The 24,042-nt window shown below is 59.1% G+C and overlaps 1 protein-coding gene across 1 annotated transcript in view; it reads left to right on the top strand.

Annotated features, from left to right (window-relative positions):
* Positions 1 to 24,042, top strand: part of KDM4B (lysine demethylase 4B) — a 140,365-nt gene that overhangs the window by 91,405 nt on the left and 24,918 nt on the right. Inside the window, 1 exon segment of the mRNA XM_081233490.1 lies at positions 16,909 to 17,105. Coding sequence (XP_081089616.1) covers positions 16,909 to 17,105 — 197 coding nt within the window.

Here is a 24,042-nt window from a genome sequence, read left to right as displayed (position 1 = left end):
CTGGGGGTCTGGGTGAACCGTGTAATATTATGCAGCCACAAGAATGGTTTCACTATTTATTGGTGTGGAAAGATGGGCACGGCATTTTGGGTGGAAAAGCTAGGTTTTCGATCATGAATGTATAATCCCATTGTGTGTGTGTGTGGTGGGGGATTTGCCCAAATGTTGGTCAATATTAGGTCTGTGGGGTAGAATTGGGGATACCTTAAAAACAAGGACTCTACAGGGCCTGAGATCAGAGCCGGCAGTGGGCAAGTCCCCGACCGGCCATGTGCATCCTCACGCCTGCCTCTGGTCACATGCTGCTGCTTTTGTTTTGAGCGGTCCCTTCCCTCTATCCCCGCTCCCTGGGCTCCCCCACCCCGCTCTGTCTCTCTCCAGCTTTACTGGTGGCTCTTGCCTGCATCAAGCTCTGACTCTGGGCCTCGTGACCTTGCAAGGACCAGAGAGAGGTCAAATGAATCCGCCAGGGGTTCTGGGAGATGCTCTCTCTATCCGCACGTGTCTCGCAGGCTTGCGGCCTCCCCCAGGCGGGTGTCCGGGGCTCGGCTGTGGCTGCAGGGGCCACCTCCAGAGGCCTGTGCCTCCGTTTCCAAGAACAGAATTCCCCGGGCACGTGCTCAGCCGGGCAGGCTTTGTAGTGGGATTACTAGCCAGAGAGATCAGAGGGATGCTCCAGCTTCACTGGAGAAAATAAAGTGTGCACACATCAGCCTCTTTAGGTCTGAGCTCAAATGAGTCCTGTAAGACCGCATGCCATGTTGGATTAGCTCACGAGTCCCTCCCAGCTCCCCCGGTTGGGTGGCGCCGGGTGAAGCCTGACAAGGGCCTCTTTCCTCCACCGAGGGCGCACTGGTGTCCTGGCCACCCCACAGGGTACAGGAGAAGACTTCGGATTAAACGGAGCAAGAGAGATTTAGAAGCCAGCTTGAATGGCCGGAAGCCCGGCGCACTTAGCTGGTTTTCCTCCAGCTGTCTGGGCCACCGCCTGCCAGCCCTCAGCCTCCGGGAAAGTCTGCGCCCCCATGGCTTCTGCTGAACGTGGAAGGCGGGGAGGTCCATCCCCAGATGCACCGCTTCCAGGGGCAGCCCCCACGTCCCCCCACTCCCGCATCCAGGGCGGGGGGCCTTTCCTGAAACTTGCCCCCCCCGGCTCAGCCTGGGCCACCTTGAACTTCACTGCTGTGAAATGTGAACCAAACTGTTTCCGCTGCTCCAGAACGCGTGCCTTCTGTTCAGTAATGCTGCCGCCTGCTCTGGGCGATTAACTTGGAGCCCGGGGGGAGGTGACAGAAGGCGGGGTGACGGTGGGGGCCGGGCAGAGGAGGGCAGGAACAGAGCTGCAGCCCGGACGCTCCTTGGACCCACCTGCCTCCGCGGTGCCAGCCTGCGCACTGCTGCGCCTCGCTGGCTCCCTGATTTATGGCGCTGGTGGTGGCCGGTGCGCGGGGTTCGCAGTCAATTGCCGTATAAAACGTGCTTCCCCTGGAGCCTCCCCCAGAGCTTCCTGTCACTGTGTCTCTGGCAGCGGCTTCAAGCCCAGGTGCACACAGTCGCATAGTGGGGAGGCTCAGAGCGGAGAGCACGGTGCCATCGCTCTGCCTTCCAGCCCGGTTTTGTGTTGGCTTAAACTCGGACCATCTAGAACAGGTGCCACCGGATCTGGAGGGATGGGTCTCAGGCAAGGTCTCCCCACAGCACAGCAGCCTCGTGCGGCCTGAGCATTGGCATCCCCGGGCCCACCCCCTCCCAATGCCAGGAGCCCCTTCGCTTCCCCAGTCGTGGCCTGGTGCCCCCTGGGGCAGGTCCTGGATGAGAGCCTGGTCTAGAGGGCGGGTCGCAGGCCGTTCTTCTGCCTTCTTTTTCACTGTCACCCACCCCCCCACCCACAGAACACTTTTACACTTTCTTCCTCATTGCCCCTCTGTGAGATTCTAACACCGTGGATACACCACATGTCTGTTCAAAGACAGTGAGGCTTTTCTGCCCCCAAGAAGGAGTTTTCACCCCCTTAGGGGCAGTGTCCCCCGAGTGAAAACACCCTAGAGGACAGGTCTAGGGGAGCAGCCTTGGGAGCAGAGAGAGGGGGCCCCCGCCAGCTCAGACGTGGACAGGACTTGAGTGCTTGGTGGGCCCCCTTGGGGAGGGACTTCCCCCGGGCCGGGGTTCAGAGGCCACCCTGCTCCCCGCTGCTGTGGCTGGGAGGGCTGGTGGGAGTTGCCCGTGGCCCAAGCCGCTCCAATACAACTTTGCAGCTGATGAACCTCCTGTCTGTCTCTTTGGGAAATGCTTGCAAAGAATCTCAAGCGTAGTTGCAGGCCTCCCCCTCCCCTGCAACTGAACACACCAGCCCGTCGCGTCTTCCCTGCTCCCCTGGCTTCTCCGGGTTCTGAGTGCATCCGCAGAGCGCTGGCACCCGCCGTGGTTCTGGAGAGCCGGCGGCTCAGCATGTGGCCGACCTCGGCTCTCCCCAGGTGGGTGATGGGCGGGCATCCCAGCCCCCTCGGCCCAAAGCCCCTGTCTCTTCCTTCCTACTTCCCCTCCTGTCCCCGTGCCTGGGGTTGTCTGCCTGGGTGGCAGGCAGCTGTGTTCAGGCTTCCCGCCCAGAGGGTGGGCCCTGGAAATGCACAGAGCGCCAGTGCTCACACCTCAGTCTCTCTGGAGGGGGTGCTGCCCGCTCATCACGGTACAGCTTCCGCCGGCCGCCTCCCTGGTGGGTTCCCAGCACTGGGGGGTCCCCACTGGCAGACACGTGGCCACACAGCTCTGGGAGAAGGGTGCTGGCCGCTGCCAGGCTCGCTCACACTGATGGGCCTGCTGCCCCTTGTCGCATGGCTTTGCTGCTTTTCCTGGTGGAGCTGGGAGCTTGTGATTCAAATCCACACACCAGGGTTTCTCCCCCTCGGCACTGTGGACCCTGAGGCTGAACCATCTCTGGGGGCCGTCCTGGGTGCTGTGGGGTGTGGAACAGCCTCCCTGCCCCACCCACTCAATGCCAGGAGCCCCCCACCCCCTCGCGTGACAGCCACAGGTGTCCCCAGACATCGCCCAGTGTCCCCTGGAACGGCTTCCCCCTGGGTGAGAGCCCTGGGCTGCCGAGTTTCCTTGAGGGTCACCTACGCCCTGCCACAATCTCCAGCGCGTGTTGCCTGGGGATGCCACCTGCAGGTCCGCTCCAGAGGGCAGTGACCTGCTTTTCCCTTTTCGTTCTACTTTCCTTACACCACATGTGTTGAGTCCACAGTCTCAATCTGGGCTTTTCTGCTGTCCTGCCTGTGAATGGGGTTTGCTTCTTGGCCTGGAAAACGCCTTGCGGCTTTGGATGACGAGGTTGTTACAGAGGTCAGGCAGGCTGGCTCCCCTCGGAGCCTGGAGAACAGAGGGAGAGGGACTCCATGGGTCCTGGTCAGCAGGAGGGGCTGTGGATGAAGGGAGAGGGCTGAGGGGCTGGTGGGGCCCTCGGGCAGAGCACCCTTGGGAAATGCCTGGCACCTAGGGCCTGGGTTCATCATCGTCCGCACAGAGGGGGAGGTGGGAGGGCCCTTCACAGCAGGCGGGAGAACTGTCTAGGCTGCAGGGCTGCAGCCACAGTGCCCCACGGAAGAGGCTTCCTTTATGTGGAGGAAAAAAGAGAGTGACCTTGGGGAGGGGGGCAGCATCCTGCAGATCAAAGGCCTGTGACTTTGCCCAGCCCTGGGAAGCAGCTCCGCCAGCCAGGATGGGGGAGCCCCGGGAGCCCTGCGCCTAATGGTTTTGTTTATGAAGCGCTTCTGAGGGCTTCCAGTGGATTTCCTAATGAACTGGTTTGTTATCGCGTCCCCCGCTGCAGTGCGGGTAATTACATCAGAAACGGGGCCAGCTCTGGTCCTGACAGATGCAGGCTCCTGGGAGGGTGGTTTCTGCCCCGTCTCTGGGTGCTTAACACTTTGTGGGCTGAAGCGCCCCTGGCCCCGGGATTGTTCCCTAGGAAGCACACGTGTCGCTCCCACATCAGCATCTGCTCAGCACCGGTCATCTGCAAGTTGCTGGGAGACGGGAACAAGTCGGCCAGGTGCAGAGGAGGACACAGATGAGGGACAGGACGCCCAGGAGCGCTCCGACCCAGGGAGACCGCGAAGGGCACGGCGGGCAGGCAGGCAGCGTCAACCAGCAGGGGCTTCTTAGGGGGCGGGGTGGTTCTAGACCTTGGTGTATTCAGGTCACAAAATGCCATCAACAGGGGAGAGGTGCTGAAAGCAACAGGAAGGCGTCCCCGCCCTGCCCTGGAGGCCAGAAGTCTGACGTGGAAGTGTGGCATGGCTGAAGGCTCCAGGGGAAGGTCCTTCCTGCCCCTTCCAGCCTCTGGCGTGGCCGGTAATCCTTGGTGTCCCTGGTTTGTAGACGCATCCCTTCAGTCTCTGCCCATCTTCATGTGACCCTGTCCCCATTTCCGGGTCCAGCTTCCCCTCTTCTTACAAAGGCCTCGGTCACTGGATTTAGAACCCACCCTGCTCCAGCGTGACCTCACCTCGGCCAACTTGTCTGCAGAGACCCTCTTTCCAAGTAAGGTCTCATTCTGAGGTCCCTGGCAGACATGCATTGGGGGACACTGTTGAGCCCTGTCCCCTGCGGAGCAGTGGGGGAGGAGCGTGAGTCCACACCCAGGAGCAGAAAGTGGGGTGGACGGAAGGGATGGTTTGGGTCTGGGTTTTAGGTGCAGTGCCTGCGGGGCTGGCAGTAGAAGGGATGTGGGGCTGCCCGGCCGCGCTGTCAGCACGAAGCCACCGGCCCGCACAGCCCTTTAACCATAAGTTAGTTAAAGTGAAGTAATTACGTGTGCTGTACCTCAGTCACACCAGCAAGTGCTAGTTCATAGCCACGTGGGCCGGTGGTGATCTCGGGGACAACATAGATGTAGGACGTTTCCACTGTGCGAGGAAGCCCCTCTTGGAGGTGCCTCGGGCAGTGAACATTCGGGGGTCTGCAACTCGGGGCACAGCCAAAGCGAGCTGTGGGCTGGAAGACAGGCCCGCGCCTGGCCCGGCCTCCCCACATCGGGTCTGCGATCCTGAGGCCTCCTCCGGTGCACACAGCAGGGCAGGCAGGAGCCCCGAGGGCAGGGAGTCGGTGCCACAAAGCTGTTGGGGATGATCTCAGTGAACCCCGTTTAATAGTCTTCAGGCTGGTTGCTGTGCCTCCTCTCTCCCGCTTTGCCATCTGACATGAGCAAACTCTAATGTCTGTTCAGCCTTTTAGGAAGAGGTGGTCTCCTAAAGCTTGGTGCTGTTTAAATCAGGGGAAGCATGGCAGATGAGCCCCCCAGGCTCCAGGTCCTCCCGGCCTTGTACTCTGTACCCAGCTGCCTGCGTGTGCCAAGTGGCCCCGGGCAGAGTGCAGTTCCCGAGGGGGAGCGAGGGTGTTCCTGGCATTGTCGTTGGTCCAGCAGTGACACTTCCACCTTTGCTGGGGTGACCAGCCGTCAGTGCCACGTGCCTTGGCTCAGATCAGAGCACGGGGGCAGGGGAGGGGGAGCGATGGGTGTGGCAGAGCCCTGCTGGGAGGGAAGGGGGCCTGGGGATGGAGGGGTGGGGGGGGGCAGAGGAGCCAGGGATGTGACACGGGCACTCCAAGGAAGCTACCGGCCCTGCTCAGCCTGGAGCAGGGCTTCTCGACCTGGGGATCCTGGGGGCCTGGTTGCCCCCAACAGATGTACCGTAGAATGTGTGCATTCCCCTAGGAATCAGATTCCAGCAGGTTCCCCAGACCCCTAGCCACTGGCCCCTGGTGGAAGAGGGCAGGGCAGTTGCCTGCAGAGGCAGGCTCGCGTTCCAGGCTGCGTGGAGTGGTCCCCAGCGAGCTTTTTGTAGGGGCTGGTAAACATTTTATGGAGGCAGAGAATACCTCCTGAAACGCCCATGTCGTAAGTGTTTGCACAGTGAGTCTTCGCAAAGTGCCCCCAGGGTCCTTCCCGCCCGGCTTCCGGCAGCGCAGAGGGGTCTTACCCTCCACGGAGGATCTGGGGGGACCTGGGGCTGCCGGCTTCCTGCTCCTGCTGCAGCCCCAGACCCCAGTTCTCCACCTCCGTGAGACGGGGCATTCCTGTACCTGGCGTCGGGGGTGACTTTGGTCGTCAGTGAAGCCGTGGAAGTTCCTCTCCCTTCTGTGATGGCTCCTGCAGCCCAGTGGCCGAGGGAACCCTGAGCCGAGTGCACATAGCTTGTGGTGGGGAGAACCGTAAGGATGTTGAGGGGTTTTCTATCAGTATTGGTGTTTTGAAGATTGTGGACTCAACAGTCAGGAAAGTAGAACGAAAAGGAAAAAGCAGGTCACGTCCATCAGGAACCGAGGGAAGCAAAGTTAATGGTCACTGCAGCCAGGTTTGTATTAACTTAATATATGTGGGTGCTTAAACAGGTAGTAGGAGACTAGAAACAACCTAAATGCCCACGTGCGGGATGGGCCATCTGGGCACTGGAACACCGTGCACCCCCGAGAGGGGTGCGGGGGCTGGTTACGCCCTGCATCTCTGGGGAAGGCACCATGTAAGCAGTGACTGGAGGGGCTCTTCTCTGGAGAGGAAAAGACATCTGCATCGTGTGTTGGGATGGCCCGGAAGGAGACTCCAGAAAGTGGGAACAGCGGGGGTGGGAGGGGGGATCTGCTGCCCTTTGTTCCCCAGACTCTGCGCGCCCACCGTGCAGTCTGTCCTGAGCTCTGTCTGTGTGTGTGGCTCTGGGGGTGAACAGCTGCTGGGGGATGGGGGCCCTCGCTCTCCTCTGGTGAGGGTCCCCCCAACTCCCCAGGCTTCCACGTTCTTTACATCTCAGGCACTGGGGGGCCCAGGTGTCAGTCTGGAGTTGTTAGGCTCTGTGGAAGGTTTTTGTGTGTTTGCTCCCCAAAGAGCCCCCGGCCGTGCCTTCGGAGGATCTTGTTTGAAGCCCCGCCCAGGGAGACCCGCAGACTGAGCCCTCAAGGTCACTGGGGACAGGCCGGGGTTGGGGGGGGAGGGGAGGGTTGCTCGGGGAGAGGGGTGGGTGGTCAGTGGAGTCCCCTTTCCCCACTGTTTGGGCTTGGAATTTGGGCGAGTTTTCCTTTTGAGCTGAGATGTTAAAGGAAGGTCTGGCTTTCAGCGTGGTTTTCATTTTGTCTCTTTCCCAAAGCACACACTTTCCCAAAGCACACCGTTTTATGTGATTTCAGTTTTGCATGGGATTATTATGGTTTGTAAAGCATAATTCCTTAGGCATTGAGAATAGAGTAACAGGCTGGGGAATCAGACACAGAGAACAGCCCAGCTGCCTTTCACTGTCCGGGTGAGTGGGAGGGGAAGGGGCCGGAGAAATAGGAGGGAGGGGTCTTGCTTTAGGATCGGGATGCTCCAGTACTGGGAGCTTTCCGGGCGTTAGCTCATTTCAAACCCTGATTGCATGAGGCTGGACCTCTTCCCCTAGAAGGGTCTGTTATGATGACTTTCTCACATCTTGCCCCAGCCCTGCCTCCCAGGGAAGACGCAGGGCTCATACCTGAGCCAATGGGTTGATAGTTTCTTTACAGGTAGCAGAATGCTTGCAGAGGGGCCCCTGGATCCAGTGGGACCAACTCCAGCGCCATCAGCATCTGGGCGCTTCCTGGGAAGCAAAGAGGATGGTGGGGTGATAGAGCATTCGCTCCCTTTCTCTTTAAAGGCCCTGCTCTGACCTTGTGTTGGAGGGACACATCCTCTGGGGACTTCCAAGAAAAGAGCAGGGCAATGACATTTTCTGAGACTTTCCACGTCTGAAAATAGGGAACAGAAAAAGAGAAAAACACCTCAATGGAAAGGCTGACCATGGAATTTGAGGTGCTCTCCCAGAAATCTCTGCTGCGGACAGGGGCTGACAGTTTGGCTGGGTATCGACATCTCCTTGGGTGATGGTTTTCCCTCAGAACTTCGAGGGCCTGGCCCGCCTGTGGTCTTCATTCCCTGCTATGGCAGAAAGCCAGCTGGTTTTCCGATTCCCGACCCTGGGCAGGTGATGTGCCTTTCTCCCTTCAAGAAGCTCCTCAGATCCTCTCTTTGTGTTCTGAAGTTTCTTTATTATGTACTTGGTGTGAGCCTGATTTTAGCCACCTGACATTCCTTGGGCCCTTTCGGCCTGGAAACTAGTGATTCTGGGAAATTTTCCTAAATTACTTCATAGGTGGCTTTCTTTCCAGTCTCTCTTCTGTTTCAAACTCCTGTCATTTAGGTGGATTTTCAGATCCCATGATCCCCTTTCTTTATCTTTTCCTCCCTCTTTTCTGCTTTGTCTTGTTTTTTTTTGTTTTGTTTTGTTTTGCCACAGGATCTTAGTTCCCTGACCAGGAATTGAACCCCGGGCCCCCGGCAATGGAAGCGCCAAGTTCTAACCGCTGGACCATCAGGGAATTCCCTGTCTTGTCTTTTTTATCTGTTTCCTGAGGGAATTCCTTGACTTTCTATCAGTGCTTTTTTTTGCTGGGTGTTTTTAATGTCTGCCCTTTTTTGTCTTCTGTATATTCCGTTTTGTAGGCTCTGTTCTTGTTTCATGAGGCCATGTCTTTTTTTTTAAACTTTTTTTCAAAAATTAATTTATTCGGCCCCCACTGTGCGGCATGTGGGATCTTAGTTCCTGGCCAGGGATCAAATCCACACCCCCTGCAGTGGATGTGCAGAGTCTTAACCACTGGACCGCCAGGGAAGTCCCGAGGCCGTGTCTTTTATTTCTGAGGATATCAATGAGTATTTTAAACTCTTCTGGAAATTGGCTTCTTTGTCTTTTCTTTCCCATTGTATTTTCCATTTGTTTCAGTCTCCACAGACCACAGTAGATGCTTGACACTAATAATTATGAGTGGGGGCCATGGAGCTTGGCAGTAATGATTGTGAGTGGGGACTGTGACACTTGGTGGGGGTGATGGTGGGTTGGGACTCTGAAGCTGGTGGCAGCTCTGGACACAGGGCAGGTCTTTTTCGCTTGAGGCTATGCTGTGGGGTGACCAGGGGAGGCTGGGGTCTCCCAATATCAGCATCTTTGGGTCCCTCCCCTTGGACTGGCCAGGTTGTGCAGGGAAGGGCTTCCCGGCCTCCTGCCTCCGGGGAGGATGTGGAAGGGGGTGCAGAGGGCGGCCGGAGCCTGTGCCACCAGGTTCCGTATGGACGTGACCCCTTCCCCCTGGTTCCGGGGGTGGCGCCCACATCCTCCCCCTGCCTGGCATCCCCATGTGGGCAAGGTGGGTAGGGGAGCAGGGGTTAGCATCCTCCCATGGCCCTCGCCCCGACCTCCGTAGTTTAGTGCCCCCAACCCCCCATTTTCAGAGGACCCGGGTGTGCGTTGGCTGTGGTGGCCAGTTTCTCTGCTGGTCCAGCTCCCCTGCGCCTGCATCCCACCCCTTGCTGGCCGCTCACCCTGTCCAGCCTGGGAGCATTTCTTTGTCTCCTTTCCCTCTGCCTGTGCTTGATGATGTGGCTTTCTTACAAGTCCCTGAGCTGTGGTTTCAGGAGAAGAGGAGGTGGCAGCTGTGTGCAGCCCCATTTAGATCCCGAACAGCTGGCCCGTGGTGCTTGCCTGTCCCCACGGTGCCGTCCTCCCGCCCTGCAGCCATGGGTGCGGGGTGGCTCAAGGGTGAGGGCCTCCGTGGGCCCCTGGAAGGGTCAGCAGGTGGAGGTGGATGTCACCAAGGATCAAGGCCGGGGATGAGTGGGAGTGGGTGAGGGGAACAGAGGAATGGGCCCGGGGGCTCAGAGGCTGCGAGGCTCCTTCCCCAGAGGATTCGGGAGTCCCTGAGAGGTGCCACTGCCCCATACCCTTGGTGTGGGGCACCCAGTGCCCGTCCACTGGTTGCCGGGGGCCCCCCAGCTCGAGCCGAGCGCTCCTGGGCCCAGGGGCCACCCGCCCTGAGCCCCGCGACATTCTAATTTCTATTTTTTCATGCTTTGGTGAGAAAAAACCTCTGTTGTCTTTGCGTGGGGCCCCTGCTTTGATAACCAGCGACAAACCTCCGCCCTACCCTGTTTTCTCATTTTCTTCAAACTTAGAATTGGGTCCTGGGAGACCCAGGCATGAATGTCGCCGGTTTGATGTGTCAGTCTTCTAACACGGGCGACAGCCTCCCGGCTCCCGGCTCCCGGCTCCCGGCTGGGTGCTCAGATTAGGCCCAGAGTCCCTGAGCTCCACGGTTGTAACTCTCGCCATTCGTCATTTGGAAGTGACAAGTGTGCGTCTTATTGAGCCCCTGGCCGGTGCTGTCAGGACCTTCAGCCTTCTGTATGGGACTGTGATGGGATGAAGCCATGGGTGGGGCCTCATATAGGCTGGCATTTATGTCACAGGAGGCTCCCTGGGTAATGGCCCAGGCCCCAGCGGCCGGGGTGCTGCCCTGTGAGGCTCCTGCTGCCCCTGACCCCTCCCTGCCCCCTCCTTCCCACCCCCCTCTGTCTGTTCTCTCCCCCACCACCCCCCGTATTCTCCCCCCTTCCCTCTCTGCACCCCCTCCTCGTGCAGAACTGCAGTAGGACAGCCATGTGCACACCGGGGTCCTTGGGGACCCTGGCGAGTCCATGAGGGTCAGTTACTGGGGTGTGAGGAGGCGGGAGGAGGGTCCCCCCACCCAGGGCCTTAGCTGGGTAAAGAGCGCCTGGAGCTGGAGGGGCAGGACCTGAAGAGCACACAGTAGGTGCTTGTTCCTGGCAGCCAAGAGGAAGGCTCGGGCGGACCTCGGGTGGGCGTGGCCCTTCTCTGCCCCCATGTTCCTGCCCCCTCGCGTGTGTTTATTTCTCCCCATCTCACTGTCAGCTGCTGCAGGGCCGGGCCAGGCGCTGGGCCGTGAGGCCACAGCCCTTCAGCCTGATTAGCTCGGAGCATGTAATGGTTCAGCCGTGGAAGACAGACTCTGTGAGCTAAAAGTGAGAAACCATTTTGCTCTGGGATTTTATGGCTTCAGTTGCTGGATCTAATCTAAGATCAGTGCCTTTCTTTTTAAACAACTAAAACCTTGGGAAATTGAAGCCCTTAAAGTATGCTTCCACTGCGGGCCAGGCTGTTTGGAAGCTCTAGGAAGTCTTATATCCATCCTACCTGGAACTTGGGCCACATCTTAGACGTGTCTCTGAGCTGCGTACAGCATGTGACTGCAGGTAGGTGTAGCGTATTGGGATGGGTTCAGTAAGAAAAAGGGCCCACCTGCACACCTACCACCACAAAAAATAGAAGAGAAAGTCACCCCCAAGCCTGGCCCTTTTGCATCTCCTGCCATAGGCCCTGGCGAGGTGACCAAGGATCTGACCCCTTCATTCCTTAGGTGTCATTTCAGGGAACTTCATTACCACGTTCCTCCATTTATGAGCGCCTGAGTTCATTAAAACGGAAAACCGGGACTTCCCTGGCAGTCCAGTGTTTAAGACTCCATGCTTCCACTGCAGGGGGCACGGGTTCGATCCCTGGTCAGGGAACTAAGATCTCACATGCTGCGGCATGGCCAAAACAGAACAAAACAAACCAGAAAACCTATGGCCGTCCCCGGCACAACGTGTGAGATCCGTGGCTCGGGTTTAGAAGCTGGTACCTCTGTAGGAAGGAGACTTGGCGACCCCAGACAGCATGGGGCTGGTCCCTTTGTTGGGCCTCCGAGTCTCTTTTGAAGTGGGGTCCGGGCCTGGCCCGGCTGGGGGTGTTCATAGCTGGCCTAGGCCCACTGCTCAGGTCCCCAGGGGCTCTGGTGGGGGGCACGTTCCCCCGAGAGTGGTCGGCTTGGGCTGCAGCTGTGAAAGCAGGTGCAGCCTTGAGGAGGTGGAGCCCGAGGCCAGGCCTCTGTGTGCCAGGTTCTGGGTGCTTCCTGGCACCTGGTGAGAGTCAGATTCTGGCAGCAGGTGGTGGGGATGTGCAGCTTGCTACGCTCAGTAAAAAGCGGGACTGCAGTAAGTTTCTAGGCTGACACCTGTCTTCTGTCGGCTCAGGCTGCAGAAATACGGTACCAGGGACTGGGCGGCTTAAACAACAGGCATTTATTCCTCACACTTCTGGAGGCTGGGAGCATGAGATCAGGGTGCCTCTGGGGTCAGCTTCCCATGAGGACTCTAGTCCTGGTATGTGGACCGCCAGCTTCCTGCTGTGTCCTCACATGGGGGCAGCGGGGGCAGGGGTCAGATCTGTCTCTGTTACTCTTCTGAAAAGGACACTAGTCCTCTAGGATTAGGGCTCCACCCTATGACCTCATTTAACCTTCATCACCTAATTCCTTCTCTGCAGATACAGACACACTGGGGGGGTCAGGGCTTCAAGATACCTTGTGAAAATTATTCTGTGACTTAATCAAGGTTTGGCAAACTCTGTAAAGGACAAGATAGTGGATATTTGTGGATTTGGGGGCCATCCAGTTGCTGTGTAATTGCTCAGCTCTGCTGTAGGAGCACCAGTGTGGCCGTGGGCAGGGCCGTGTGCTGGGCTGTGTGCCAATAAAACTTTATTTACAAAAACAGGTGGTGGGCCAGATTTCACAGTCTGCCCACCCCCAACCAACTTAAATGATATACTTGCTCAGTAAAGAGATTTAGAAAAACAAATACTACAAAACTGTTTGACACCCCCCTCCCCCCATTGAAAGAACCGTGGTTGTTTTGGGGTTTTTTTTGCGGTACGCAGGCCTCTCACTGCTGTGGCCTCTCGTGTTGCGGAGCACAGGCTCCGGACGCGCAAGCCCAGAGGCCATGGCTCACGGGCGCAGCCGCTCTGCGGCACGCAGGATCCTCCCGGACCGGGGCACGAACCCGTGTCCCCTGCATCGGCAGGCGGACTCTCAACCACTGCGCCACCCGGAAAGCCCCCGTGGTTGGTTTTGATGAATAACCTTGACTTTCCCTAAAGGTTTTTGGTCGCAGTTGAGGCTTTAATGTATTCTTGACTGTGAGTTTTGTATTTCTTCTGAAAACAGATCCATTGTAAGACCGTTTCTGTAGTTGAATTGGTGCTTAGGACCAAGGTTCACCAGCCCCGCACAGGGCCGTGGGGTGGCTCTTGTCACCTACCCAGGGGGTCCACAGAGGTTGACCTGTGGTTAGAGTTTTCCTGAGGCCTGTGCATGCGTGTGCGCATGCGCACGTTTTTCTCTCTGTGATGAAGCAGAGACGGTCTTTGTCTGGATTTCTCACATCCTTGGGTGGGATCCCTGGGAGGGGAGGAAAGGGCCTCGCTGGCTTGCCCGTGGCTTGTCAGGGCTGCACCCTTGCCCTCCTTGCCAGCCTTTTGCTCGGCAGGCAACTGGTGTCTCCTTCTGGGGGGCATCCTGTCCCCCCTCTTCTTGGGGGGGGCGGGGGCGGAGCTCGTGTCTCCTCTCCGCTGTCACTTTAAACAGCTCGTTCCTCCCTCGTTAATTAACTTGGCGCCAGCAGCTCCACCGGGGGCCCTGTTAGGGGCTTTTTGAGGTGCACTTTTCGGGGCTGTCAGGCCCCGCCTTGATGAGAGGCTGTGTCAGAGAGCCAGTTCTACTCTGAGTGTCGGGGTGCCACCTCCCTCTGCTTGCATCACCTGGGGAGACCACAGTTCCAGGCCCAGAATCTGGGGGTGGGGCTGAGCCAATGGGGGCCAAGAGCCCTGTGGGCGGGAGGCCGACCCCCAGCCAGGCGGGCAGGCCCAGGGTGGGGACCCACAGAGAGCGCAGCCTGTCTCGCATCCATAGAGGCTGGTGCTGGGACCCAGGCCATGCGCAGTGCATGTCTGCCCCCCAGCCCCCCGCCTCTTCCTTTACTCCTTCTGTCCCCAGATGTTCCCTCGGCACTAATGGGATCACCAGCCACCCCGCCTTGGCTGATTTGAGCAGGATGCTCAGCGTCCTCATTACCTAGTTGCTCGTGGAGCGCGAGCCCTGCCCCACGCCGTTCTGGTGGCTGAGTCTTGAAGGTACAGAGGGCCCCGGGGTGCGCTCAGGATGCAGGGGGCCCTCAGGCCTCCTCCCTCCCCTTCGAGCCCGGTTTCCCCATCAGAACTAATGGCCAGGCCGGGTCCCGGGGAGAGCCCACTGCGGCTGGTCTCCGGCTGATGGGGCTGCTGAGCTCAGGAGCTGGAGAGCAAGCAGCAGACACAGCCGCAGTGACTCCAGCAGGTCCTCAGGAAGGTCTGGGAGCCCGCCGGGCTGGAGGGGAGGACGCAGTCCCTCCCTGGGCGCTGCCCTGAGGGTTGTGCCCCAAGCCTCCGGCCTCCCGCCCTCCCTGAGCCCCATTTCCAGGACGGCCCTGCAGCTCAGAGCCCCCGTGCCTACTCGCAGGCCCGAAGTGAAACAGCGGCGCGGGCAGTTCTGCTGGGCAGGGGCCACAGATCAGAAGACAGTGGTGCAGGGTCCGTGGGGACGGTCTGGCGTGCTCAGCCCCTGGAAGTTGCTTTTAAATAGCCGGATCTTTTCGCTGGTCTTAGCAAATTCTTTTGCCCAACTGTGAGCTGAAACAAGGCGATGGGGCTGTGGTGCTCAGCTGCTTAGCCCACGGAGGTGACTGTTGCTGTGTCCTGAAACGGGGGCTGTCCCTCCTGTCCCCCACGACCCAAGGGGCCTTGCCTTCTTCCCACCGTTTCCTCCCTGGTGCCCATGCCCCCCACACCTTGGTCCCCACCAGCAACAAACCCCACCACAACCAGAACCCCACGGAGACGTGAGGGTGGGTGTTCCCAGCCCTGTGCCCTGGCTGGGCGAGGGGCGCGGGCCGGGCTCCGGGACACAGGCAATGTGCTCCGGGTCCCCTCCATCCCCTCCACGGTACACACAGGTGCTTTTTTTAATTACTTAAGGAAAAGCAATTGCAAGGCCGCTTGATACAAATCCCTTAAGCTGCTGTTGGTGTCGACGCTGGGGAGGCTGCGGCCAGCCAGGAATCTGGAACCCAGGCGCCATCTGTGCTCTCGCCATCCACAGCCAAATTACACTGCCAGCCTTTCTCTGCTGTGCAGTTTCTCATTAACTGAATTGAGTTTGTGGGGAGTCGCTGGGTCATAAATATTCCCTCCCACTTGGTGTGGTCAGGCTACTGCTGTCCCCAAGCGGAGCTCCCGGATGTGGCCTGGGAGCGGGCAGGATGGGGGCGCTGGGGCTGCAGGAGATGCCATGGGACCCGCCCCCAGCAGCCTCAGGCTCCGGGTCATAAATATCTCGCTGTTTCTGAGCCAATTGAGGGAAGTCAGGAGGGGCTCGTGGGGGCAAGATACATAATCGCTGCATTCGATTAAGTCTTTTCCTTCCGCTTCCTTCATTTCCTTTGAGAAAGTGGCAGTGACAGGTGGTTGTAAACAGAGGCGAGATGTGCATTTAAAACGGAGACACGTTCATAATGTCCTTTGAAATTGCATGGGATGAAAAATGAACGCATGCGCAATTCTAAATACATACACACGCATGCGCGCACACACACACACGCGCATACACACACACGCAGCCTGGAAAAAAAAAATCCAGAGACACTTTTTAAGCTGTGGTTTGGGGAACAGCTTAAAAAGGGATAAGCCTGTTTATCTGACAGGGGGGTGTTTAGAGTCAGAGCTGCAAGGGCTGCAGTGCGGGTGTCTCTGAGGGGTGACTGCCCCGCGGCCTCCTGTTGCAATGCTCAGGACAGGTTCGTCCCCCTAAGGAGGCAAGGACAGTGCCCCTTCAGAGGGAGGCGTGCTCGGCCCCCCAGGGTCAGGCCCACCCCGAGATCCCTCGTGGAGCCATCCCTGGGGAAGCTCATCTCCCAGAAGGTGGCTGCCCACCGCCAGGTGCTGCTTTGTCCTCTAGAGTCTAGACCAAGAGCCGGCAAACCTCAGCCTGTGCCGCATCCGGCCCTCTGCCTTTTTTGTAAATAAAGTTTTATCTGCACTCGTCTACACCCATTTGTTTACGAGTCCGTCTTGCTGCTCCCAAGTGACGACAGAGCTGAGAGATTGTTAACAGAGATCAGTGACCCGCACAGCTGGAAGCATCTATCCTGCTTCGTCCTTTGTAGGCAGCTCGCCAGCCCTGCCCTAGACCAGTGGTCCCCTCGGTCTCTCCTTCCCTCTCGCTCTTGGCCTTAGCCCGCAGGTAACTAGGACACCAGGGCTGTCTGATTTCTTCCCCTTGACCGAGGGCTTGCCGTCCCGAGCCTGGCTTCTGCAGCCCTTGCCTGGCTTCTCCGGCCCCCAACTCCTCTGGGACGGCTGCAGCGCCTTCTGCACGGGGCCCAGTCCTGGGGGCCACCGTGACCCTGTGGCATAGAGGGACAGGCTCCCGGAACGTGGGGTTTGCGTGTGGAGACGTCTTCAGGGTCTAGACAGCAGAGGAGGGGGAGGAAGGACCCCATTTCAGCCCGTCCTCATTACGCTTGTTTGTCCCACGCTTGAAGGTCCCAGGCACAAGGGACTCTACTAGCCAGGCCAGCATTGGCTTGAGGCGAGTTCTGGCTGCCCTGGGGCCAGGTGCTGGGTCTCCTGGGTCCCCAGCCTCCTCTCCCAAAGCCCAAGGCAGGGACACGGGGCGGGGGAGCACCTTCTTCAGATCACATTTGTTTCCTTGTTTGCTCTTTGGGGACTGACAGCTTTTCCCCTCTTCCTAACTAACCTTTGGAATTACCGCTGTTAGAAGACATTCCACGTGCATTTTACCTGGTCGGGGGTATGCATAACTGACAGGAGGGAGATTTTGGTTTGAACTGACCAGAGGCGGTCGAAGCTCAGAGCATGTGGCCTCGGCTCCTGAGCGGCTGGGGGCACCGTGGTGGACCACGGTCAGGTGGGGGACTGCGACTCCGTTGGGGAGGCCAGAGGCTCCCACTGGGGGGATGCAGCAGCCTCACCTTCCCCCGCATCGGGATGAGAAGACCCCCTTTCCTGTCTCGTGAGAGAATTTCTAGGGAGGATGGGGTAGGCTCGAGGCGCCCTGCGTGGTGTGGGGTGACTGGCCCGCGGGCTCAGTGGTCTTTCTCCTGCCCGCACGCAGTGCACATGCCGGAAGGACATGGTCAAGATCTCCATGGACGTCTTTGTGCGCATCCTGCAGCCGGAGCGCTACGAGATGTGGAAGCAGGGCAAGGACCTCACGGTGCTGGACCACACACGGCCCACGGCCCTGAGCAGCCCCGAGCTGAGCACCTGGAGCGCCTCCCGGGCCTCGCTCAAGGCCAAGCTCCTCCGCAGGTGAGCCACCCAGCGAGCCCGGCCCACGGCTCCCCGCTGGCCGGGCTGCAGGCTGTCCCCCCACCCTCTCCCCTCTCCTCTCCCTCCCCCTCCCCATCCTCTCCCTCCTCCACTTCTCCCTCTTTCAGAGGCAGAGTGTTTCTTGGGCCTGACTTCCTCCGCGGGCTGTTGGGACCCACTGCCGTCGCTGCCTGTGTTGTCAGGGGACTCAGGCTCCCACCCACTCCTTGTCTACCAGCTCCTGGGAGGTGGGCCCTTTCTGCCCTCTCAGGACCCCACACACCGTCCCTCTCAGGCTTCCGGCTCACTATTGCGCCATCCCCAGTGTGAGAGCCCCGTTTCTGTGTCGGGGCCGCGTGGCCCTTCTTGACTCTGAGCTATGGCAGGAGCCGTGGGGCACAGGCCCCGAGCTCCCTCCATGAGAGCCACGCCCCTGCCCCTTTGCGTCTGTAGATGCTTGTTCTGGTGCCTCGGATAACGTGTTGCTTGAATCCGCTGACACGGAGGTGACTACAGAGACCTCTCCCCCGGACGCCCTCTGCCACCCCATTCCATCTCAGAGGCCCCCCTTCTGGCCCCCCTTCCACCCAGCGTGGTCCCTGCCCGGCCGCTGCCTGGTGTCCGGCGGGGAAGGAGAGGGCAGAGTGGCCGCCCCCTCTGGGCATCTGCGCCGAGGCCACCGGGATGTGGGTGGCGGAGCTGGGGAGTGAGGGGCAGTGCCATGCGGCCTCGGAAGCGTCCGACTCCATCATGCTCTTTCTCTGGGAAACGTCCAGGCTCTCAGGGCCTGAGCTGTCTGTGGACAGGTTTCAAACAGATTCCTTCTTGGTGCCCAAGGAACGGTCGGCAGGTCCTCGCTGGGCCTGGGGTATGGCTGGAGCGGGCGGGGCGGCCCAGAGCATCCTCGTGTTGGTGTTAGGGCTTCAAGGGCTCAGCAGGCTCTTCCTTGAGCACTTGGCTCCACGGCAGTCGCCCTGGACAGTAAGACATTCCATAAACAATGAGCATGGCGAGTCTCAATAGAACTTTATCTATGGACACTGGAGTGGGAATTTCATATCACTTTCACATGCCACAAAATGTTATTATTCTTTTAACTTTTGAACCATTTAAAAACGTAAACATCCTGCTTAGCTTGTAGGCAGCACAAACAGGCTGCAGTCGGATCTGAGCCTCGGGTGAGGTTTCCATCTGTAGCCCTTGGTCACTGCTGGCGGGTCTTGTCCCCATTGGTCAAGGGCGGCGCCTCCCCCAGAACCTGGTCCCTGAGGGGTGGGGCCTTGGCCAGTGTGTTCCTTGGGCAGTGCATCCTTGGTGGCACCCCAGCGCTCTGCAGAAACTGGGAGAAATCATCCTGGCCAAGAGGTCACGCCCAGCCCAGAACCTTCTCCCCGCTGGGCCTGTTCTCCTTTCTGCGCGCCCTCATCCTTGTGTTTTCCCCACCCGAGGCCCCTCTCTGAGAATGTTCTCTCAGCTCCTGGGTGCTTTCCCATCTGCTCCTGACAGCCCGCGTGAAGGTGTCTCTCTTTTCTGATTTCTTTTGTCGTCTCTCCTTTTGACTTTCCGCGCTCTCCTGTGTGTTCCTCACGAAAAGCACCTTCTTGGTGAGGCTGATCCGCTGCAGCTCCCGCTCTTTCCCGCTCTTTCCAGAGGGAGGGAGCGGAGTGATCCTGCATTTGCATAATGGTTGACTGGTGATGGCTCAGACTAATTGGTCAACAGAGTGACAGCCAAGGACTGGGGCCTCATTCCAGGATGGAATGGGATTAGAGGCTATCAGAGGAGCCTGCGCAGAGGACGGGGACCCGGCCGCCGGGTCTTGGCCGGAACCTTCTGTGCACAAAGAGCCCCATACCCCCTCCCTGTCCCCTCATCATGTTGCACAGGCAGGCGTCCTTTCTGGAACGTCCCTCTCTCCCACCTCCCCTCCCTGTGTGCCGACCTGGGACTGAATAACAAATTAAGTCGTGTTCCCAAGGATGCAATTTTCTTTAAAGCCTTAGTATGTAAAATAAGGCTGCTTCCCCCACTTTTTAAAAAAGTCATTGGTTGTGGGGGGCTTTCTCTTAAGAGGCTGACTGGGGACTCACATTTGGAGGCCCAATGCCAAGCTGGAAGCCGCTGCCCCCGCCCCACCCACCGCCAGTGGCAGTGGCCCTCAGGAGTCCCTTGTGACTTTCTCTCCTGGCCACATGGCCAACCTGTCCTCGCCCAGCTGTGCCTTGTCTCCAGGGCTGCCAGCTCCCCTGAGCCTCCCTTGTTGGAGAGTTGGTTTGGGGGGAGGGGTGGCACCAGCCTAGTAGCATCCTTGACTCCTGCCAGATAGGGGATGGGGGCAAATCTGGCTCTGTCCCTAGACCAGGGTCTCCCCTCGGCACTGCTGACATCCTCTGTGGGTGGCTGTCCCAGGCACCGTGGGGGGTTGAGCAGCATCCCCACCCCCGCCCACTTGATGCCAGGAGCAGCCCCCCAGTGAGACGACCACAGATGTCCCCAGACATCTCCCAGTGTCCCTTCCCGAGGGCTTGGCATTGGGGTGGGCTCCTCGTCTGCCTGCTGTGGGCACCCTCCCGCGCCCCCTTCCCTGTGCAGCCTTGCCTTCTCCTCTGGGATGCTGCATCTGTTCCTTGGTCCTCACTCAGACAGGCTCAGCCAGGCCCCCGCCCCTCGAGGGCCCAGCCTTCCTGACGGCCCCCTGCACCCCGCCCCAGATGTCACCTCAGAGCAGAGGCAGGTGTTGGCTCCTTTGGGAGAAAAGGACGCCCTCCCGTGGATTTACCTTCCACGCCTAGGTCTTGTCAGGTGAACTGACCCCGCCTCGTGCCAAACAGGGCCCGTAACCTGTGACCTTCTTGTCCGTGCCGCGTGGCCCCCTCGCCATCGCCGCCAGGCGGGACCCCTGCCCAGCTGGCGTCTTCACCTTGCTCCCCTCCCCTGCTCCTGCCTGCCTGAGCAGCCTTCCGCCATGTGCAGCCTTCCTCCATATGCAGGATGTGCTTTCTTCTCGGCTCCTGATTATTTTCAAGGAGAGCTTCAAGGAATGCTCCGCGTTGCCCACGTGTTCCAGCAGGTGTGCGCTCTGCTGGACACTCACACGCACCCTGTGCAGAGCATCTGAGCAGCCGGGCTTAGAGGGAAGTGGGGGAGGGGAAGCGTGCTCCTCTCCGGACCCACGGCGCCCCATCCCTCCCCAGCTTCTGCTGCTCCCCCTGGCGGGACCTCCAGCTTCCCACGCAGGAGGCTAGAGCCCGCTAGCCCTGCTCGCCCAGCCCAGCAGCTCCCGCCCACCACCTCTCCACCTCCCATCCTCGGTCACCGTGGAAACAAGGAGCCAGGGAGCACATCCCTACCCCCTCTGCTGCCCCCAGACCTGCGAGGAGCCAGTCTGGTCTCCCCTCTCCCCCTGTGCCTGATGCCCTGGCCAGGCTGTACACGACTGCACCTCCAACCCACTCCTTCCAGCCACCCTGACCCTGCCGCGCTCCTGAGCCCTTTCCCCCAGTGTAGCTCCTGTCTGCTCAGAAGGGGCCATGACTATGGGGCCTGCCAGCCCCTGCGGCCCCAGGAGCTTGTTGTCCCTGTGACTTCACCAGAAAACCCACCAAACGCCACACCTACTCGCCATGGGTCAGGGAACGCTGGAGGAAGGGGCTGCGACTCCTGGCCAGGAAGCCCCAAGTCCCCCCCAGGGAGTCAGAGTTCTGGGCAACAGCCCCGCCTTGGGATGCCCAAGGGGTTGTGTGCCCTGGGCCCCTCAGTGAGCCCCCTCACCCTGCCTTCCTGCCACCTGAGGTTCAAGGACACCTGCTCCCATCTTGGAAATATCAATGTAGGGATTTGGACTCAGTACCAATACTCGTTTCTTGTCATCTTCGCCAAGTGACATCCCGTTAAGCCTGGCAGGTAAAGTGCACGTTTGTGTCCACCCTGCTCTGAAACGCCATGAAAACGACTGTAAAGGAGGGGCAGGGAAGAGGAGAGGGGACGAGCAGCATCGGCAGACTCCGAAGGAAGGAAAAGAGGGGCAAGTGACACCTGACTTTACAGCACAGAGAAAACTCGAGTCCATGGACCTGCAGACAGGGAGCGGGCTGGTTCACGCCACAAGGCCTGGGACTCAGGCACGGGCGCCTGCATCAGCGGGGACCGCGGTGTGCTGGAGGCATCGCTGAGCTCAGGGCCTCCTCCTCCACCCCATCCCCCAGCAGAAGGCGCTGGCCCTACTGCTGGGGAGATCGGACCTGCCAGCCTCACATCCCCAACCGCAGGCCGGATCAGAGTGGCCCAATGGAACAAAGCCACACATGTGATATCGGGGGTCCCCCGTGAAGTGACAGGGCTCCCACCTGCCCACTCCCCTTCTAGGAGCCCTGCTCACACACAGCTACCAGCGAACATGTTAGTCCCTTGTACATCACAGCCAGGGGTCCCTAAACCCCTGAGGAAACTCAATGTGAAAGAGTCTCAAACAAATAAAAGAAAAGCGGGACCCCACAGGAGAGGCCTTGCAGTGAGCAGAAGAAAACTAACTTCTGTGAGAGGGCAGGTGACTTGGCATTTATGGAAGAACCTGCTGTATAAACAAAAAGGCTTTTAGCAAAGAGATGGCTCTTGGACATTTAAAAGAGAGCAAAGGACTTCGCTGGTGATGCAGTGGTTCGGAGTCTGCCTACCAATGCAGGGGGCACGGGTTCGTTCCCTGGTCCGGGAGGATCCCACATGCCACGGAACAGCTGAGCCACAACTGCTGAGGCTGTGCCTTGTTGTGTGCTACAACTACTGAGCCTGTTCCCTGGAGCCTGCAAGCCACAAGTGCTGAGGTCCACACGCCTGGAGCCTGTGCTCCACAACGAGGGGGGGCTGCCGCGGTGAGAGGCCCGCGCACTGTGGCGAGGAGTGGCCCCCACTCGCTGCAACTAGAGGGAGCCCATGCACAGCAATGAAGACCCAACGCAACTTAAAAAAAAAAATTTTAAAGAGAGCAAAGAAATGTAAGAGGTGGGTTGGGAGCCAGCTTGAGGAAATCTAGAATGCAGACTTTTCACAACTCAGGTTAAACAGAAGATTGCAAAGCCTCTGGAACAAACAGGTCAGCAGGGCCCAAACAGCACTGGACTTGGCGATCATGATGCTACAAGCTAATAGACAAAGGACAAGGGTCTTAAAGGTCAGGAGAGCAATCATTTCAGCCCAGAAATACCCAGCCAAATTACCAACTTCGTATGGGAAGGGAATAAAGATCTTTCTGGACAAGCAAAGTCCCAGGTTCCCCCTCCTTTCTGAGAAAGCTGCTGGAGGATGTGTTCCAGCTAAACAAGGGCATCAACCAAGGAAGACATGGGATCAAGGAAACCAGATCCAACTCAGGAGAGTCCAAGGCAGTCTCAAGATAAGAGGAGGGCCTCAGGGTGTCATTGAGGAGCATGTGACCCCTGCCTAGGAGGCCACACCAAGATCTTGGAGATAACCAGGAAAGCTAAGCGTCTAAGAGAGGGGGCCAGTTACTGACTCCAGAAGGAGCGAGCAAAGAATGCAGTGTGAGCAGCTCTGTTGCGCACGGATGAACTATATTTACAGGATCAGAAAAATGTGATATAGAATCTCACCACAACCAAAATGGCAGAGAAGCCAGGAGGGGTTGAGGTGGGCAGGATGGCCACAGTCTAAGTGTCTGTGCTGACAACTCAGCAGAGAAGCCAGAAGCAAAAACCAGCAGCAGCGTGAGGAGACACATGCAAGTCACTACAAGAAGAAATGGCTAAAAGAGGGGAAGGCATCGCATCTGGGAAGTGGGCCCAGGGGATGCTGTTACAGCCAGACTGCGATTAGGGTGTGCGCACAGCTCCCCACAGCTGTCAGCAAGTCAACCCCAGATTCCCCCGGTGTTATTTCCCAGCTTACGTTCTCACAAAACAGATTCTCCTTTGCATGCCAACGTTCACCTCGCTTTCCCCTCTGCAGTAGGGCCTGTCCCTTCGCCTACGTCTCTGCCCCTAGTTCCACCCATTCGGGGGTGGGGGTGGGTCCCTGCGTTAGTGCAGCCCGGTGGCTGCTGGGGGTTTGGTTCTGGGGGCAGAGCTCTGAGCCCACTGGTGTGTCGGAGGCCGAGGAAGGCCTGGGCTCTCTGGGGACCCTGAGGCGGGTAGGGGCAGAACCCAGTTCCGGGTTGGTGGGGGTGGGGGAGGGCTGGAGAGGGGGTGAAGAGCGGGGCAGCTACAGGAAACCGAGGCCGCTACAGGAAACCGAGGCCAGGTGAGTTGGCGGTAGGAGGGTGCCCCTCTGCTGGGTGCTGGGGCCAGCATGGGGGTTTGCTTGTGGGCACCCAGCCCTGCAGCATTCCCAGACCCCAAGAGAAGCCTCCGGATGACAGCTGGGGAAAAGTCCGGAGCTTCCCGCCTGTGTCCGCGTTGGGGCTGCACCCGGCATTTCCCAAACTCACTCGGTGTGGAGAGTGTACCCGGGGAGGCCTGAGTCTTTCGTGCCCCCTCCCGCCCCCATCCCATCTGTTGCCGACTCCCCCGCCCTGTCCCCGCCCGCCTGTCCTCCTGCACCCCTCCCCCTCGCAGTGCGCCCTTGCACGCCATGCTGTGTGTGATGCCATGCCTCTGCCCATGACGTGCCCTCCCCGGAATGCTCCCTGCTTTCCACCTTTGGTCATCAGGGTGGTTCATGCTGCAGACATCAAGTAGGGATTGTCATGTGCCAGGCATTGCCTGGGCTCAGGGCACAGAGCCAGGGGCCCTCGAGTTAGGCAGCTGAGCAGGAAGGGACAGGCAGTGGTTAGCGGTTAGCGTCAGGGGACAGTTAGAAGGAGGCACCCCCGGGGCCAGCAGCATCGGGCAGGGAGGCAGCAAGGAAGCCGTGAGGCCCCAGCGTCCTGCTGCAGACGCCCCTGGGAGGAGATGGGGGTCCTGGCATCTGGAGCCCTCGGGGCCTC

Source organism: Mesoplodon bidens (assembly GCF_964165515.1).
Source record: "Mesoplodon bidens genome assembly, chromosome: 4".
Lineage (NCBI taxonomy): Eukaryota > Metazoa > Chordata > Mammalia > Artiodactyla > Ziphiidae > Mesoplodon > Mesoplodon bidens.
This window is presented reverse-complemented; position numbering and strand designations above follow the sequence as displayed.